Source organism: Apus apus, chromosome 4 (assembly GCF_020740795.1).
Source record: "Apus apus isolate bApuApu2 chromosome 4, bApuApu2.pri.cur, whole genome shotgun sequence".
NCBI lineage: Eukaryota > Metazoa > Chordata > Aves > Apodiformes > Apodidae > Apus > Apus apus.
Genome location: NC_067285.1, coordinates 89,605,247 through 89,625,272, shown reverse-complemented (window position 1 = coordinate 89,625,272; position 20,026 = coordinate 89,605,247). Strand labels below are relative to the sequence as shown.

The 20,026-nt window shown below is 37.8% G+C and overlaps 1 protein-coding gene across 5 annotated transcripts; it reads left to right on the top strand.

Moving 5' to 3' along the window:
- Positions 1-776: 776 nt before the first annotated feature.
- On the top strand, positions 777-19,750 carry GUF1 (GTP binding elongation factor GUF1). 5 transcript variants are annotated; one of them, XR_007889235.1, is made up of 17 exons: positions 777-1,090; positions 2,093-2,204; positions 3,741-3,889; positions 4,099-4,179; positions 5,173-5,250; positions 6,579-6,662; positions 7,131-7,195; positions 8,190-8,393; positions 9,890-10,029; positions 11,293-11,416; positions 11,784-11,916; positions 13,741-13,884; positions 14,857-14,990; positions 15,351-15,452; positions 16,642-16,761; positions 17,114-18,498; positions 19,433-19,495. XR_007889235.1 is itself a non-coding variant. In XM_051616696.1 (17 exons), the coding sequence occupies exons 1-17, from the start codon at positions 953-955 to the stop codon at positions 19,568-19,570; spliced, it is 1,983 nt and encodes a 660-aa protein (XP_051472656.1). In that variant the 5' UTR covers positions 777-952; the 3' UTR covers positions 19,571-19,750. The 5 variants fall into 5 exon arrangements, 1 of the variants encoding a protein (XP_051472656.1); XM_051616696.1 differs by having other exon boundaries at positions 18,462-18,498; positions 19,433-19,750; XR_007889238.1 differs by lacking the exon at positions 8,190-8,393.
- Positions 19,751-20,026: the final 276 nt, after the last annotated feature.

Genomic DNA, 20,026 nt, shown 5'->3' with positions numbered 1-20,026 from the left:
CAAATTCACCTCACTCTCCTAAGTCGGTATATGCAGAACTCTTTTGCCCTCTGCACAGACACATCTACACAGCCTTTTGAGACCACATCACTCTAGAAGTCAAGCTCTTTCTGCGAGTAACTTCACACACACAAAAAAATCAAACAAGTTCCAAAAACTTACTAAATTTGTGAAAACACAGGTTGTATGATGTATAGATAATTAATGGCAGCCTAGAAAAAAAAAAAACAAAAAACAAAAAACCACAGCCGAGATATTTCAGGAACTACTGTTGCTCAGACATCACAAAACTGAAGCTGGTCCAAACTCCCGATTTTTTTATTTTTTTTTTTTACAAACAGCCAAGGTGAAAGCCCTGTGGAAGTTCCCCTGAGATTTCTGCACTTCAGAAGCAGCACTACGGGCCCGATGGAGGAGACTGCAGGCACGGCTCAGACCCAGCCAAGAAGCCGGTTCCCCAGCCACGCCGGGGCGCGAGTGGAGCCGACACGAAGGCGCGGGCAGCAGCCACACAGCCGCGGGGAAGGCGCGGCCAGGGCCACCGCAGCCCCGAGCAGCCTATTGAGACGAGACTCCTGGGGCAGCTCGGCAGCAGCCAGCCCGGCAGCCGCCGGCCGCGGACAGGAGAGCGGCGCGACACGGCGGTGCAAGGAGCTACCACAGCCACCCCCGCCGCCTCAGCCCTGCCCGCTAAGCCCCGCCCGGCCGCAGGAGGAAGGGGAGGGAAGGCGGCGGAGCGCTGGTCCCTTCCGTCGGCTGAGGGAGGGCTTCCGGGGCGTGAGGCGCTGCGTTCGAAGGGAGGAACTCTGCTCTTCACGGGAGCAGGCAGGGAGCCGCTAGGAAGGGCAGCCCCGCGGTGAGGGGCGCGGAGCGGAGGCCGCCTGCTGCCCTGGGGCTGGGGCTGCCCAGCGCCCCTCCGCACAGTGGAGGGCGAGAGCCCGGCCCCAGCGCGATGGCTCTCGCCGGCAGGACGGCGAGGTGGTGGGCCCGCCTGCGGAGCCCCTGCCCTGCCGGCGCCCCGCTCTGCCTTCCGCCCCGGCTGCCCGTGGGGCCTGTGGCCTGCGAGCGGCTGTACAGCTCCCACGGCCAGGTGAGTTCGCAGGGATGGGGTGCGGGAGGCGATTCGCCGGCCCCGAGCCGGTCTGCAGCGAGTGCCCAAGGCGGCGGTCCGTCGTGTAGAAGGTCGCCGGTCATCCTGGAGCAGCCGTATCCCGCTGCAGCGGCGTTTGCGTCCCCTCGGCAACAGGAAGGCTTGGTGTTCCAACCCCAGGAGGGACGGGGCAGATAGTGCTGCTTAGTTCTGTCTGTTGGCGCTAGCAAGGAACTCCGGGCTTGTTGCTGCTCTGCCCGGCTCGGAGCTGCGTGCAGAGCCTCTGTAAGAGAGAAGCTTCGTGTAGCTCCAAAGTCTGTGACCAGAGTTTTCGATCAAGTTTAACTGATTGCTTCCATTGGTTTCCTGGTTCCTGACGCTGAAAACTCTGAAAAGGAGCCACCTTTCTTCACACTCTTCTATTTCTTGGAATGAGCAGGATAACACAAATAAAACTTTTTAATGTTGGACTTCTCTGTGTGTGAACCAACAAAGGCTGTTTTTCTGTTGGCTGGTTCGTTTGTTGGTTGTTGTTTTTTTTTAATTTAGCCAAAATAAGTGTTCTCAGTAGATTTCTTTTCCACAAAGTCTGCTTGTTTCTTATGAGAAGGTCACTGCTCCTGAGCTGCTAAGTAATGTCATTGTATTCTTATCATGCCTGTGGAGAATGATGTCCTTAATGGTCCCCTGAATCCACTTCTCTTAATCCTTATGTTTAGTAGTTTAACAAATTTTAAGTTTTCCAGCTCCCTGTATTCATTAGAACATAGTACCTTTCACAACACTTTCCAGCATGCTTACTGATTATTCAGAGTAATAAATGTATGCATATGTATAACTAAAATGAAGTTACAACCTTTTGAAAACTGATGGCAAATTTTTGTGTATCTGTTCAACCTATGCCTCTTACAGAGAAAAGAGATAATTCTCTTTTAAAGGCCAGGTCATGTTGTACATAGAGACTGTAGCCAAGGTTTAAAAAAATAAATTTCTGTTTTTTAGGAAAAATTAGATATGTCGATGTATCCTGTGGAAAGCATTAGAAACTTCAGCATTATAGCTCACGTAGATCATGGCAAAAGTACGCTAGCAGACCGATTGTTGGAAATCACAGGTAAGCGTTCTCGTTTTATGCTACCTTTTTCTGACACGTAAGATGACATGTAAGTTTCTGTAGCTTTGATTTTTAATGAAATTTCTAATGTCTTTTCCAGTGCCAGGTGTCATGTACTTTTAGGCTATCTGTTGCATAGTGTTACAGGTAGGAATATGATGTACTTTCTGGCTGAGATCTGTCTACAAGTTAGAGTAAGGAGGTGTGCAACTCACTCCAGAAAGTATGTATTTTGGAAGGAGACTAGAAAAGAGTGTGCTTCCTTGTTCAGGATGCTAATCCTGTCATTCCTGACCAGTCGTGCATTAGACCAGTGCACAGCAAGTTCATGATGTTCACTGCCAGTGTTTGGGGTGGACAGAGGGGGGCTGTCATGACCTAGGAATTCTGGAGAGTGTAGTTTACAAAAGTGTTGTCGAAATAGAGAGGAACTTCAAGCTGCTTGTACTTAGATGAGAATAATGATATGCTCTCTTGAGAGCAAACCGTAAACAACTGCCTTTCATGGTGGAGGAGCTCACTGGTACTGAAGCCGATATGATATGATACAGCCCTATGTTGATTTAGATTTAGTGTGTAGAATAACTGCTAGTAATTCAATGTAAATTCCATGGATTCTCAGCTGCTCTTTAGACTTGCTTTTGGCTTCTCTTTAAGTTTTGGTGAGGTTGTGTTACTTTCATCTTAGGAGGTATTTATTTTGTCCTCATCAGAGCGTTCCTTGGATTTAAGTGTTTTTATTTCTGTGTTGCTGACTATAAGGAAATTACCCCCCCTTTAAAGTTCAAGTGAGAAGCAGAAATGCCAAGGGATTTTTCATAACTAAGAGTGACTGAAACTAGTCTTTCCTTGGAAGAGACACACAGAGGTTGCCTTAGAGGGTTATCTTAGGTAAGCTGTAAAGCAATTGCTGTATCTCCCAAGAGGAGACTAATTTCAGAGCAGAGCTTAAATTAGCTACTCAGAAATACCCTTTGGAAGTGTCTTGCTTTTCTCATTTAAGGGATGAGCAAAACAAAAACCTGGGAGAGAAGCTTTTGATTAAAGTTATTCTTTATTATTACCTCCTCTATGTCACTATGGGCAATTTTACCTGATTCCTGTGGTAGAATCTGTCATGCTGTACAATAATGCTCTTTTTGCCCTTGAGATTGGCACTGGTTAGAGCTGTTCTGCAGTGGTTGGAGCTGTTTCTCCAGTGATTGGAGGTGAAGTTTCTTTAAACATCAAAATTATTTAGCATTGAATGGAATCCTTGCTACTTCTTAATTTCTGATTTAGACTTACATGATGTGTCGTATCCTGCTTATTCAGTAAATTATTTTATATAACTTCATCTGTAAAATTTATATAACAAATGTTAAGAGGGGAAGCACAATTTTATTTTGTAATGAAAATGAAAATTTAGCTTAATAAGGTCATTTGCAGCTGCAAGTCCCATGTTTTCCTGGTTAATGGCATTTTCAAGAATTTTTTTTTTTTTGAGAGCTAATACAGTAAATGAGGTAATAAAACTTTTCTTTTTTTTAATCTAAGGAACAATTGCTAAAACTGACCGTAACAAACAAGTGCTGGATAAACTGCAAGTGGAACGTGAAAGAGGAATTACAGTTAAAGCACAATCTGCATCTCTCTTTTACAATCATGATGGAGTAAATTACCTCTTAAATCTTATTGACACACCAGTAAGTTAAGTATAAACAGTGTTTAAATCATGGAAAGCTAAATGTCTTTATAAGTAACAGCAGGAGATTTCTGGCTTTGTGTTTATTCAGTGTTGCTTTTTTAAATAAGATTTGTGAGCATCTATACAAATGATAACATTTTAATGTAGAAATTTCTGCCAAAAAAGTATAGAAATACCTGAAATTGTAAACATTTATTTTCTCCACAGGGCCATGTAGATTTCAGCTATGAAGTATCACGATCGCTGTCTGCCTGTCAAGGTGTCATACTTGTAGTGGATGCAAATGAGGTAGAGTTCTGAATTCTTACTTTCTACTGTGAGTTTCAGCAGTTTCTTTAAGCAAGCTAGAGGAAATTGGGCGGGTTTTTTTGTAATTTTTTATGTCAGTGTTTTTGTCCGTGGTCTCTATCTCCACAGAAGTATTATGTTACAGAAGAAGAGTAATGGGAGTTTTTAAAAAAAATCTAGATACAAATACTTGTGTGTTGATAGATCCTGCAGTTCCCATGACATAGCAATAAAAGCATAGGATTAGTGAAGAATCGGATCCTACTTGTTTACTTGCAGAGTTTGAACTTTGCAAATGGCAGTCTGGACAACTTCTAGCCATTGCACTAATATTGATTTGATACCTTTAGTTTCTTGTTGGAAATCTTGAAGATTTGTTCAGCCAACCACGCTGTTAGTTTATAACTAATTTTTGTCGTATTTTCGATCACCTGTAAAACAAGCTGATACTGGCAACATTAAAGGATGCTGTAAGCTACATGTGAATAAATTTATTTATCTTTGAAAAAAAATGTAGAATAAGTTGAAGGAATGTTCCTGCCCTCTGGAGTAACTACATTCTTATTACCATGCTAAACATCCCTTTTTCTTTGTCTTAGTCCATTTGTGAGTAGTTTGTTGTGGACAAAAATCTGTTTTTGAGGTGCCTGTTGTGATTGTGGCTATTCAGAAATAAATGACATACACAAAAAATGTTATTGGCACATAATGGATGAATAATACCATGTCATCTGTAATGTAAGTGGTCACACATACAGTGTTATTAATTTGTCTACTTACATTCAGATTATGAGAAATTATAATTAGGAATGTTGTTTTCTTTCTTGGCAACGTGTGTAATCAATAACCTTTACTTATTTTCCATCCCCTAAGTGAAGGAGTGGATAGAATACTGAAGAAATCTTATATTGCATAGTATGCCTAAAACAAATAAAAGCCTATCAAATCTCAGGAAGATTCCAAGCTAAACTTTTTTTACTGCTTATTTTCTAGGGTATTCAGGCTCAGACAGTGGCAAACTTCTATCTCGCTTTTGAAGCACAGCTTGCAATAATTCCTGTCATAAATAAGGTAATAAAGGTTTTAGAATTTCCTGTTAAATAGTTGGGTTGTTTAAAAGTGTAGAAGATAGGTAAGAAATGTGTCCTCAAATAGAAGTACATAATGAAAACATAACTAGAATGTAATCAGAACTTTATGTATTTGCTGGCTGTTTAATACTTTATAGTAATTGCTGAAAATTTCAGGTTTTTTCAAGTTTGAAGCAAACAAGCCCTATGGTATGAAAAACAATTGACCACTTAGGTAATACTCAGTACCGTCTAGAGAATAAGCTACAGCTGTGGCATTTCAAATTGACTTGATGTTAAATACCAGTGAGAAGATTTAGCTGGTAGGGGCACTTGGGCATGAATGGCCAGAAGGGTGCAGATCAACCTACATGTGCTCTTCATGCAGGCTGGTTGTGATGTGGCTTAAGAACAGTACCAATACTGCTTTTTGAAATACCAAATTTTTAACAGCTGTCGTTTTCATATTAGAAGTTACAGTTGTGAGTGATTTAGAAGGCTGTCAGTGTGAACTTAGATTGCCTTGCATTTTTAATGTGTGCACTTGCCTTAGCAATATGTGTCTGTGTCACTTCTCAGTTGATGCTTTAACCTGAGAACACTTAAGACTCTGTGGATAGAAAGGAGTGTGGCTAGGGAGAACTTAGATAGTTGGGGTTATATGTAACAAATCTGTAGCCCATCTTAATTTAAGTGCACCATTTAACAAATATTTAGATTCCTTCTATTTTACATATTTTTTCTGGTAAATCTTAGAGTGGCTTTTTACAGAAGTAACTGCAAAGGTTCTCACTATGATTGTATATTCTTCCGTGTGTTTTAGTGTTTTTTTCTTTTTGTTAATTATGATACACAGGTGAGATTACATGAGTAGCAGCTCAATATTTCAAAAGTGTAGTCTTAGATTTAAGTGAAGACCAAATGTTGTGATTTATACAGTTTTTGTGGACCGTATGATTGGAATAACAGGATTCATTATTGCTCAGCTTTCATTGCTTTTTGTAGATGTATATTGCATTTAATGTTTGACCCTACAAGCTGTATAGGTAGCATTTGTGCTTTCGAATTACTTTGTAAGAGAAAGATTTGTACCAGCCCTTGGACAAATGTGTTTTGCCTAATCAAGCAAATAAAAGTAGTCTAGTAAGAGAGGTAAACCTTCCTGAATTGCAGCAAACAAGACTTTTTCTAAAGTCACTCTTGATCTTTTTGTGAAGACATCCAGTATTTACTTACAAAGATTCCTTGACTTGTACATTTGGAAACTACAGTGTTGGCTCATATAGCAGACATGATTGCCTATATATTTAACAGTTTTTTGTTTTTCAGATTGACTTGAAGAATGCAGACCCTGAAAGAGTTGAAAAACAAATTGAGAAACTCTTTGATATCCCTATAGATGAATGTGTAAGGGTAAGATCTCTCGAAGTTTTATAACATGGCTGATTATATTTCAATATCTACTTTTTAGGTAATGAAAGACATGTATGTGCAGTAAGTCAACAAGATGTTGCCTGTCTTTGTCTGATGTACATAAATTTCTTTAAAGTCATGGAAAACAAGGTGAAGAACATACTTCTCAGTTGAAAATTCTAGTATGACTTGATGAATGACATGAGATATATTTTAAATTCTTCCTCATTTTAAGTCCATAAATTGTTTTCATTATTCCTGTAACAATAATTGCCACTAGGGACAAAAAAGAATTTACAGAATAATTAATAATGAAATAAACATATTATAGTAATAGCATTCTAAAGCGTGCTTCAGGGTGCTTTTATGACTAGTATTCTCCATGGGCAGCAAAACTGTGAAGTTTATTAATCAATAATGAATGAGTATAAGACACGTCTTACATAATTGCTGTTGGACTTGTTTTAGATTTCTGCTAAACAAGGAACAAATGTTGAAAAAGTTCTTCAAAAGGTCATTGAGAAGATTCCTCCGTAAGTCTGTATTTAATATGAAACCTTGTAAAGTGAATTAGGGAATCATGAATTGGATTTACACTATATTGGCAGTAGTTTTGCACTTACTCTGATTTAAAGTCAATGCTTTATAAAGACATGGGAGAAATCTAATGTTGGAGCTGGTTAAGTCAGTTTCAAATTGCTAATCAGAAAAAATTACACTTTAGATTTGAGATAGATTTTACAAAACGAATGTGTGAATATCAGCAGAGAAGAATTCTTTGTTCTTAAGTGGGTGTGGAAAATTAATTCAGTCTGAAATGAAATACGAGAGGTAAGTCACTAAAGGTGATGGTTTAATGGCTGTTTATGTTTCAAGTTTCAACAGCTTCTTGAAACTCAGTGTTTGAGGATGTCTGCTGTTACTGTTTTTTAACTTTGCATTGTTAAAAACTGCTGTGTTCAGTTTCATATCCTGAACCCAACCTTTAAAATAGGCTTTCATCTAACAACTTGACAAAGCTGCTAAATTATAGTTCAGTTTCAATCAGCATAATGCTTTTCATTCTTTTTTCCTACTATTAACTAATAATGGTAGCCCTCCTGTTAGTTAATAATTATAAAGAAACCACAATAAAAATTGTGAGATTCGGTTTCCATGAAAGATGGCAAAACGGAAATATAAGTAGACAACTTTTTTTAAGAACTGAGCTGTTGGAATCTAACTGAATTTTTATTGTCCCCAGCAGTAAAATATTTAAAGCATCAGTTTTACCTTTTGTGAAATACGTATGATGTATATACATTTGGTTTTATTCTATTCGTACTGCTGTTGCACATGGGGGAAATAAAATGTCAAGATTTGCTTGATAGTACACAGTGAAACACTGAAATGATGTCTGGTATGTGTTTAGTTAAAATTACTTGATATTTTTATATTAATATGAAAGTTTTTGGGGTGGGAGTGCTAAATCAACATTGAATGAAAAGCACACTGCTTAATATATTGTTTGAAATACTTTTGTGGCAGACCCCAATGTAAAACTGCTGATCCATTAAAAGCCTTAGTATTTGACTCCACCTTTGACCACTACCGAGGTGTCATAGCTAACATTGCACTCTTTGGTGGGGAGATTCAGAAAGGACATAAAATTGTGTCTGCACACACAAAGAAAAGATATGAAGTGAATGAAGTTGGAATTCTGACTCCGAATGAACAGCCAACACATAAGCTGTAAGTAAGAATTTCTTATAGTGTAACAAATAATAAATTGGTGTAAGATACAAAATCCTGCATCCTGTAGTGTAATGCTCAATGTCAGTCTTTTTCATTTGGGGCCTGCTGAGGCAGAAACTTTTGGGGATTGCTTTTTGAGCACTACTAGGGAGAGGAAGCCATTCTATCTTCTGTAGCACATGGAACACCTGGACAGCTCGTGTTTTAAGAGTACCATTTGATGTTCTTATTCAGCTGTCCAATTTATTTCTAGGAACTACTTTGTTTGAGAGTGGAAGGGAATGGGGCTTCATCTTAGTTATTGCTGCAGCATATTTTGAGGGTGGAAAAGTTAAAATCCATGAATGCAACAGCTTCCAGAAACTGGCGCATCATTGCAGCAGTGGGAAGAAAATCAGGTACTTAGAATTAGTGAAGTTCTATCATTTTGCATCCAAGTATGTGTAAATGACTTTCTTGGGAGATTCTCAGTGAGACGACATCACCATGTGTGGTGGGTTGAGGCCAGATGGTAACTTAGCACCCACCCAACCAGCCACTTGCTCAGTGCCTCTAGCCCAGTGCGATGAGGGAGAGAATTTGGAGAGCACAAGTGAGGAAAGCCTCATGGATCGATATAAAGATAGATTAGTAAGTGAAGGAAAAAGAAAAGAAATAAAACCAAATGCAACACAATGCAAAGGTAATTACCTTCCACTCGCTACCTTCCATAAGCAGACCAGCACTCTGCTAGTCAACAAGTCATGGCCAAAGACTACACTCCTTGTTTTTTATTGTCAAGCATGGCTTTATATGGCATGAAATACTCCGTTGGTCGCTTTAGGTCCTCTGCTGCCTTTGTTACCTCCCAGCCTCTTGCCCACCTCTAGCCTGTTTGATGGGGGGGGCAGAGTGAGAAACAGAGAAAACATTCATTCTGTGCAAGCACATTCAACAACAGCTAAAATATTCATATTTTGTCAACACCATTTTAGTCACAAATCCAAAATGCAGAACCTTGCCAGTCTGCTGTGAAGAAAGTTGCTCCTCTCTAGCCAATACCAGTACACTGTATTTTGCTCTTTATGTGTCAGGGGTTCCTTTTCTAACAGCATTATATGCTGATGGAAACTATTTGGTTTTTGTGGTTTCTGCCACTTAGTATACAAAACTTGCTGTGGTGGCAGATGGGAACTGTTCTGGTTCTGTTTTAGGGCCCAGAGAGCTTCCTTCTAGCTCCAGCTTTCAAACTGGGAGTAGCACAGAATTAAAAATCCAAAACTATAAATGTACTGCTTAACTATAACAGAAACAGAAGTACTTGGGTCAACAGTTTATCCCTTTAGATAAAACAACTAGGAGGAGAAAGAGCTTAGATCTGGCATTCGGACTGTGTGTGAGCTTTTGGGAGGATAATTTAATGGAATTTCCAAATGAGCTAAGTCAAGTGGGGAAAATAGTGGAAATGCTGATAATGCCAAGAAGCCTGTCCATATAATGCCAATTTTATTTAGATATGCTGGACAGGTGGGCTACGTGATTGCTGGAATGAAAGAAGTAACAGAAGCCCAAATAGGAGACACGCTGTTTTTGTATAAACAGCCAGTGGAGCCTTTGCCTGGCTTTAAGTCAGCGAAGCCAATGGTTTTTGCAGGTGAGGACTAAACTGGTATAAAGTGGAATTACTTCTTTCCAGTGACAAGAGCAAGAGAGCTATTAGAGCTTTTAAAATAATATATGTGCTATTAAGAATTGTGAGGATTAGAATTGTAGTGAAGTTACGCTACATAGGCATGTCATTTATATACCTTTTGTGTGTTACATAGTTTTGTATTCCCTGTCGCTTAAGAGACGGAATTAATAGTAGATGCAGACTGGTTTTATTTGAATACAAGGCTCACATATATTTTTAGCTATGATTATTGCTTACAATGCCAGTAAACTTGATAGCTGGAAGAGAAGGATGAGACTTCTAAAAAGTAAGTTTACTTTTGGCAATTTGTCATCTTGATAATCAGGTTTCCATAATTATTGTGATTTTTTTTTCTTTTAAAAATTACTAGCTGTTTTTCATTAAATGTGGTAAACTGCCAAAGCAAATATTCAGAATGATTTTGTAAAATATTTTACTTTTTAAGCTTAAAAAGTTCTATTGAACTGTTTCCACCAGCTCATTAACTACTACAATACTATGGAAGATGGCTTTAGAAAAAATAAATACTGTCAATCACATTCTAGACTTGCTGTGGGAGGATGTGTAAAACTCACTTGAATTGTCTCACGGAGATAAGGTGGTCTGTCAGTGAATGTAGGAAAGTGTGATCCTGTAAATAAGGGTTTTTGTATGCACATGTGTTGCTTCTTGGTGGAGAGCAATCAACATTTTCTGAGCATGTGGTAATATGAAAAGCAATACAGTGGAAAATGTGATTCACATCATAATTACACAGTTGCTCATACGAGTTTCAAAAAAAATACAGAAACATTTGCAGCTTTCTTAGACGTGACACCTTCTTTTCACTGTTCACTTTTACCTTTGAAGGAACATCTCAGTGAAATTTGTCTGCTTATTAATTTATGCTTAAGTTATATGTTTACACCATAGCCCTGCAAAACAGAACTTACACTTTGTGCATCTTCCACATCTCTGAAGTATTAGATGAGTACAGTACCCCTAGCATTATGTTTGAATGTCAGTTCCTCTTTTTCTGAGGTAATCTAAAATGTAACTACATTTTAACTTATTTTTTTGGAAAAAAAAAATAAATCCTCATATTCCTTGTTACAATTTTAAAGTTGGAGAAGAAAGTATACTAATCTGGTTTCATTATTATGTTCACTTTAAGAAGTGTGTTTGAAAGCTAAGTACACACTAGGTAAAGTTGTCTATCACATCAATTCTAATATGTTTTGACAGGAATGTATCCTATAGATCAAACAGAATATAATAATCTCAAAAGTGCTTTGGAAAGGCTGACATTGAATGACTCCAGTGTAACTGTTCATCGTGACAGCAGCCTTGCCTTAGGAGCAGGATGGAGGTGAGGCTTTTATACTGCTTTAATTTTTGTAAATTGAGAATGCAAGTTTAAGTCACTGAAGGTTGAATTAAAACTAATTCAAGATTAGGAATTTTAATTCAAATAAATGATAGGTAAAGATCAAAAGGATTTGGTTTTCTTATGTTCTGCGTTTGTATAGAATATTTATTGTGAATGATAGGTTTTGTTTGCAAAGACTCATTATTCAGCTGTAGAATCATTTGGTCTTTTGGAGATTAGCTTTCTCTGCCTGATAGTACCAGACTAGCAGTGTAAACATACTGGAGGGGAAAAAACCAAAAACAAATCACTGTGAAATTCAAGGGAATATACAAACATTTTCACCAACAGGGTATTATTTTCCCAGGTTGGGTTTCCTTGGTCTTTTGCATATGGAAGTTTTTAATCAACGTTTGGAGCAAGAGTATAACATGTCTGTCATTTTGACTGCACCTACAGTTCCATATAAAGCTATTCTTTCCTCTGCGAGGTTGATAAAGGTATGCTGAATTAATTACAGCTTTATGTAAATAGCAGCTTAAGTCTCACATAAACATTCTCTTTTTAATGTAGACTATTACTTTATTTTATAGTAAACATTACAAACACCAGTATTCAACTTAAAACTTTATTTTAATGGGTCTTTTTTTAAGAATGTTAACTTTCTGTTCCCCTTGCACTTCAAGCACTCTCATTATTTTCAAAGACAAGTGTTACAACATGAAAAGAATAAAGGAGACATTTCTTGCTATATTCTTATAAGTGCGTACTGATTGGACTGAGTTTAAAGCAGGTGAAATAATCTTCCAGGTTTTATCAGTCAGAAAACAAATGATTTTAGGAATAGCTTGTAATGCTACTGTAGACTGGCAGGGGCTGATGAAGAGAAGTGAGTTTTTGATCGCACTGAAACAGGCAGGTGCAAACCTAGTTGAATTGAGTACACATAAAATTACTGTGCTTGGGTTTGAGAGACAGAGGTACACTTAGGAGCATCTTCTGATGGGAGGGTCCCTGGAGAAGAGGAGGCTCCAAGGAGACCTTGTAGCCGCCTTCTAGTACCTGTAGGGCCTACAGGAAAGCTGGGGAGGGACTTTCTACAAGGGCTTGTAGTGAGAGGAAGATATTCTTTACTGTGAGGGTGGTGAGGCACTGGAACAGGTTGCCAAGGGAGGCTGTGGATGGCCCCTCCCTGGAGGTGTTCAAGGCCAGGGTGTATGGGACTTTGAGCAACCTTGTCCAGTGGGAGGTGTCCCTACCCATGCAGGGAGGTTGGAACTAGGTGATCTTTAACGTCACTTCCAACTGAGAGCATTCTATGATTCTGTGAAATAGGCTGTCTCATTTTCATCTAACGTATACCTCTATAAACAGTACAGAAAACCTGTAAATTCCAAACACCTTGTATAAGAAAGGTTGCTGTACTTGCAAGGTGTAAGGCATAGACCCTTTTTCTCTCCAGTTGTTCTGGCTTCTTGCTTAGGCAATGTAGCAGCTATGAATAAAGTTGTTGACACCTTTGGTGCATAAGCGATTATTGGATTGCTGGTGTGGGACCCTGTTTTCAAGTAGTGCTGGAAATAGGGTCATTGTTTAGGAATGCTGCCTTGTCAGTGGAAATGATACAATCACTTGCTTTGGTGCTGGGAAGGTTGTGTGTACATTAAGAAGCATGACCTTCCTTTTATTCTTGCTTCAGAATGGTAACTCCAGCCCTTATCCAGGATGTTTGACTACATGAAATAGGCAATGAAAGCACTTGTACAGGAATAAAAAACCTTAAATTTTTAAGCCTACTTCAGCGTGTAAGAGAGCCTGAACCTGAAGTTCTACTTATAGAACAATGTTCCTACCACCAAACTGCAGAACACTTGGAGGAAATCTGTAGCTGAAGCTGTGCCTTATGCATTTGTTGCAGGATCACAATGAGTAAGAAGGAAGATCCGTTCCTCTACAGGCAAGAGAGAGGTGGAAAGATAGAAAGGCTTTTTTTATTTCTGTGGATAACCTTAGGTGGTTGTAGTCTTAGTTCTAAGCACTTCTTTTTCAAACTTAATTGGATAAAACTCTTAAAAAAACATTTTCCTAAGTAATTCCTAGAATCTTTCTATATAATAATATTTAAAGACGTGATGATCAGGGTCTTCTGTATGTGATGCAGACATCTTTTTTAAAATTGTGCTTGATATAAATTTGTGTTGCATAATTCACAAGTGTTTCCAAGCAATGGGAATTTTTTTTTTCATTTTTTAGCTATTTTTTACTCCTTTGCTATTCAGTATTGTAATTTGTAAAAATACAGTATCTGTTTTGTTTGTTTCCAGGAATATGGTAAAGCAGAGGTTACTATTATCAACCCTGCACAGTTCCCTGATAAGCTTTCAGTATCTGAGTACTTAGAGCCAACTGTTCTTGGCACTATTGTAACACCTCAAGAATATATTGGGAAAATAATTGCTTTGTGTCAGGTTGGTATATAGGTTAAGTTTTGTTATTTGCATTTTTAAGCTGTTCATATTATACTTTAAGTGAAGACACTAGGTAGTAAGATACTAGATAGTAGTACTTAAAGAGTATCTTTGACAGTAATTATTAAAAAATATTTTTCTTTAAAATTATTTAAACTGTGTAAAAATAATTTCTGAACTACAAATCTGAAAATTAGTGATGAAGCTCAGTGACAATAAAGTACCTGGTCAAGCACCCCATACTAGAAAAATGGATAGCTAGTTTTATTTTCCTGAAAGAATGGAAATGTGCAGCAGGAAAATAAGATCTATTGTTATTTAGGGGTATGTTAATGGAAATAAGACTTCTGTCAGCACTTTACTGAGGCTTCATGTATCTTCTCAGATGGCCAAACACACTTCTCCAAGCGTATTTAGAATACTTTTTAACTAAAATTTTTTTAATTGCCATGCATATTGTCTTTATATAATTCACCATATTTTTCTTAGCTTTTCACATTTCAAATGCATAATGTAAAAGAGTACAGTACTTGTATGTCAGTACACTGAAATATAAAATCTCTTAAAGAATTTCTAAAATAAATGTAAGAACACCCTCCTGGAGTGAAAGAGCGAGTCCTACTGTGTAATACGCCAATGTATGTGAAAATGTAATTTCAGTGAGATTTAATGCACAAATAATTGCACATTGAAAAGGCAGCAGTAAGCAGAAGCTGCTAAGGATTTCAGAAATTTGGCTTTTAGAGAGGATAGACATAAATATTTGTCAAGTTCAGTTACAACCATGTCATTTATTATGGTGCTGCAGTTTGTTCTGGGGCTTTAACAAAATACCAATAAGAAAGTTGCTTTGGGCCTTGAGAATATGGGTGTTCTCTTGTGTAACTGGATATCTGTTTATATTAATTTCATTTCTATTTATTTGTAGAAAACTTCTTACAAGGGAAACTGAAACAAATTTTATTTGTCTAGGATCGTAGGGCAGTCCAGAAGGATATGTTGTACATTGATGAACGCAGGATTATGCTAAAATACCTCTTTCCACTGAATGAAATCGTGGTGGATTTTTATGATGCTCTTAAGTCTCTGTCTTCTGGTTATGCGAGGTAACTACCTCCTCTGCATCCTCTTCTCCTCCCACCAACCTCTCCCCCCACACCCTGAGGTGAGTGGGAACAAAAAATTTTTACAGGAGAAGACAGGGAAGGGCACAAGTGAAGAATGCTCTTTTATGATGGTGGTGCTAATCTAGTCTTACTTGAATTAATTCTACTTAACTTTAATTTCTATTCCAGTCTTGCATATGGGAGATGTACTGAGTGACTATTCAAAACTGTGTTACTATTTTAATAAAAACTTTGAATGTTTTATTAAGAAATGAGTCTAAAGCTTGAAATTTATAGAACAAGGAATGCAGAATGTAACTTTTACAAATCATTACTAACTTTTAAACTCCTTTTGTTTAGTTTTGATTATGAAGATGCAGGATACCAGGCAGCAGACCTTATCAAAATGGATATTCTTATAAATGGAAATCCAGTTGAAGAACTGGCAACAATCGTACACAGGCAGGTTGACTGGATTCTGTGTTCCAAAGACTTAAGGCTTCCTATTAATACACAATGAAAAAATATATATGTATTACTCTCTATAGGACAAATGTGTATTAAGGATTTCCCCATATTACAACTTCTGGAGATTATTTGAAAAATAGAGGCATTTAAGAGCTAGATATATTTTTCTGGTAGTGTAAGGCAGTAAGGAGAAGGAAATGCAAAATGGCAGACTTTTATGGAGTTGGAACAACTTAAATACAGACCAATATTGGAGATGCTAGATGAATTGTTTATGGCATTTATTATTTACTACTGAAAAAAAAATAAAAATGTTCCCAGTAATTCCATTGTCAGTAATCCTGAGATCAACTTTTATAGGATTTGGTTTTGGTTTTGTCCTTCTTAAAATAGTAACTTGTTGCTAAACGTGTATATTTTCATATTTTTTTCTGTAACTGCAATGCTGAAATCCTTGGAATTCCTGAACTTTAAAAGGTTGACGCAGGCAAATGAAACTCATTGCAGAAGTCAGTTATTGCTTTAAGATACATTTCTTGGTCAATTTAGCTTGCACCTATGAATGGTTTTGTGCACTAAAACTTGTAATATCCTTTATTTTAGCTTTAGATTATAGATTATTTTTTTAATTGTAGACAGCATTTATTCTGCTCCAGCTTCAATTACTCTCAGAGCTCTCTCACTGTAAATAGATTACATCTGTCTCTATAAAAATTATTATGCTGAATTACTTCTATAGAGAAAGAATTACTGAGATTACTGTAAACTCAGTACTATTACTTGCCCTAATTATAAACATCTGTATATTCTAAAAGTGCAGTCCTTAATCAACATTACTCAAGTGCTTCATGCTTAAACTGTTTGCTTTATACATACAGGTAGCAAGGAGTCACTTTTTTTTCTACATGAAAACATATAAAAACATTTTCAGCTGTATGTTGCTAAAAGTGTTTGCTAAATATGGATGTTCTTAGGGAGAAAAGACCCGTTTGTTTTCAGTGGCTTATGAAAGTACCTGTTTAGCAGCTTCTTTAGACCTTTTGTCATTTTCTCTTTTCAAAACCTGAAATATATGCAGATGTTTGATATAGCTGGATATTTTTATTAGCAGATCACAGAAGTACATTACTGTGGTTTTGGCGTTGAAATTCTTTCTGAAAACACTGGTGACTTTCTTTTTCAGTGATAAGGCACATACTACTGGTAAATTCCTGTGTGAACGTTTAAAAGATGCTATACCTCGACAATTGTTTGAAATAGCCATCCAGGCTGCTATTGGCAAGAAAATCATTGCAAGAGAAACGTAAGCCAAGCCCTTCTGTTTCTCTACTGTTTTTTGTTGTGTTTTTTGTTTTTTTTTTTCTTATTTTAAGCTACTTAAAATACAGACTTTTAATGTTTTACCTAAATAAATTATTTATTATGCTACAGTACCTTGATTTTACTTTAAAAGTTGTATTTTTCTTGTATATGCTACCGGACATCTTGAAAAACAAAAATACATTTAAGCTGTGGCTATGACTAAGGACTTTGTATAAATTTAATTGAAAAAAAAAGTATTTTTATATTAAATTGCTTCTGATCAGCATTCTGTTTACTCTGTAGAGTGTAACTTATAACAGCCATATATTCCACTTCCTCTTTGGCCACTTCAGTGAAGCCACTGAGGCAAGGGACACCAGAGCGAGGGATCATGCTGGTGGACCCCTTCTGCAGCAGCTAAACTGCAAGGAAACCCTCTGCAAAACCGAGGAAGGAAGGCGAGAGAGTGCGAGGGAGTCAGTCCCAGCCCCTGTCCCTGGGCAGGGAGTGAGAGCTTCTGGGGAGCGGCAGCTCTGACTCACCGTGGGCAGAGGCAAAGAGATGGTGGCGTGAGCCCCTCAGGTAGAAGAGCAGCCCCTGGGGAGCGCAGCGACCAGGAGTAGGCAAACAGGGCCTGGCGCGGCAGTTTGCGCAGGCAGGGTGCACAGGCAGAGCGCGTGAAGCAGGGCACAGGCCTCCTCTTGGCTCAAGGTAAGAACTCTGTCTTAGGGTGGAGGCTTCATGAGAAGTAGAGGATCCTCTGCCTTCCTGTCACCTGGCAGAGGTAGGGGACCTGAGACAAGAGGGGAACTGGAAGTGGGTCCCTGCTCGAGGCAACAGGTGAACCCACTCCCGGCTTCCCTCACCTTCACGTGTGCCCTTACAGAACAGGTATGTGGCCCTGGATCAGGAAAATCAGGTAACTGAGGTTACTGACAAAGGTCTGTCCAGGGAGTTGCCGAGGCAGTCTGCCCCATGCATTAGGACTGCCTCTACTAAGAACAAAAGGAAGGTAGTTGTAGGAGATTCTCTTTTGAGGGGAACTGAGGGATGATCTTTCAAGGTCCCTTCCAACCCCTAAAATTCTGTGATTTGGCAGTAGAAAAAGTTTCTTTCTACTGAAAAAAAATAGATAATTGTGGAATAGTTTAATCTCTGGGAGAGTCAGCAAAAAAAATACTGAACTATGCTATTCTAAAGGAAATGCATTGCAAGCTGAACGCGCAGCTATTTCTTAGCAGCACTCACTTATTTTAGAGCAAACTGGTTCCTTGATGTTGTGTTTCATGACACATTTTTTTCTGGTGCTGTTAAATAGGATTTAAATTGTGGTAAAAGATTAAAGGTAGGGATCCAAGCAGGGGTGCTGTGAGAATTTGGGTGTACATACCTATGTTCATGTATATGTAACACTTACTGAGAGTCATAGCAGAAATCCTAGTCAAAAAGACACAATTGTAATTTTTATGTATATACATCCCCAAAGGGTTATTTCTAGAACTGAGAAATGTAAATAATTTTATTTAGAACTTTGTCTTCTCTGTACAGAATTTCAAAATGTCATTATTCCAAAATATCATTAGTCCATTATTATAAAACTAGTAAAAAATAAACATTTAGCCTTTTGACAACTTGATATTTATCCTCACATATAGGAGATGTTCTAATGTGTTAACATATACATGTTGTTTTATTTTACAGGCTGAAAGCATACAGAAAAAATGTTGTGGCAAAATGTGTAGGTGGATTGTTTTTGTTTGTTTGTTTTTAATGTTTTTTATATATGTAAACCTAAGTCTTGCTAATATAATAGGCCGGTATTTTCCTAGAACCCCAGCAAGCACATGTTCTACTTGTGCCCCTAAGTGTCAGTGGAATATTATAAGATACTTGTAACTTTTTATTTTAAAATTAAACTTAAGAAATCTCTAGTTGCAGCAAGACACTGGATCAGAAAGAGTAACAGCTTTTCCAAAATTACACACAGTGCACGCAACAGTGTATCTGTTCACTCCTGTCCCCTCACAGTTTTTTAATAGTTGTAGACCTATAGTAAATGTATGTATGTACATACGTATATGTGTAACTTCACATTTCCTAAACTGACTTTTCCTTAGATTTTCAGTAATATGTCATGACAAGGCCTTAAATATGCAATAGTTGTCTACCAACAAGACTAGACAAACTGTAGGAAAAACGTGATGGTGCTTCGTTATCTTTTTTGTAACTTTCTGAAGAAAACATATTGGAAGAAATTAAACAAGTGTCCCTTTCTCACAATTACATAGTTTTTCTGCTAGGCACTTATGCAGGATGGTGTTTGTCCAAGGTTGTATGAGGGTTCAGTTACTTTGTCTAGACATAAGCACCTAATGCTGGTCAAGATGCCCCAGTCCTCCTGCTGGTCCCAGACAGGTTGTGTCTAATGTCAGCCAGGTTTATGTGAGTGTACATATTTAGGTAACCAAATTCAGCTCTCAGTTATCCAAATGAACATACTTGGTCCCTTCTTTTTAACTAGTGGCCTTGTAGGATAACTATTTGGAGTATAGAATAATTTTTTGTCATAACATAACTAGCCTTTCTTTTTTTAAGTCCTTGAATCTGGTGTTGCTGGAATGTAATGTAGTTGCATTTAAGCTTACTACAGTGTTTTTCCTTTTCATACATAGTATGGTGGAGACATTACAAGAAGAATGAAGCTTTTAAAGAGGCAGGCAGAAGGGAAGAAGCTGATGAGAAAAATTGGCAATGTGGAAGTACCAAGAGATGCCTTTATACGTGTTTTAAAGAGACAAACTGACAAGTAGAGATGAGTGATATGCTCTCAACTTCAGTAGACAGTAGCATAAAGAGCTAATGTACACTTTATCCCTTGAACATAGTTGACTTTGAATGGTGTAAATGAAATGTATGTGGAAACAGAAAGGACTGTATACGTAAAATGTACAGATACTTGTAGATTATGAAATTAAAGTAATCTAATTTGACTTTACTGAATCTGAGTTTTCATTGTATTTCATTGTTTTCAATGAACTTTTAACACTTGAACAATTATTTTTGTATTGCAAGTCTTTGTATAAGAACAGAAACGTGGCAAAAAGTTGATTAAAATAACTGAAAGGTATCTATACACAATGCTGGCGTTTTGGTTTGTTGAGGTTTTTTTAGAAAAAATTGAACTGTTGCCACAAAAAGAGGAAGCTACTTCCTGTTTTACTTTCTAAAGTTGCTGTTGTCATGAAATTGTGCTGATGTTGGGAAAT

Bases quoted from the DNA above. Each gene is read 5' to 3' on its own strand.
- GUF1 (XM_051616696.1), top strand. From the start codon at position 953: ATGGCTCTCGCCGGCAGGACGGCGAGGTGGTGGGCCCGCCTGCGGAGC. The intron at 1,091-2,092 runs GTGAGTTCGCAG...TCTGTTTTTTAG, and splicing joins TGTACAGCTCCCACGGCCAG to GAAAAATTAGATATGTCGAT. The intron at 11,917-13,740 runs GTATGCTGAATT...GTTTGTTTCCAG, and splicing joins CCTCTGCGAGGTTGATAAAG to GAATATGGTAAAGCAGAGGT.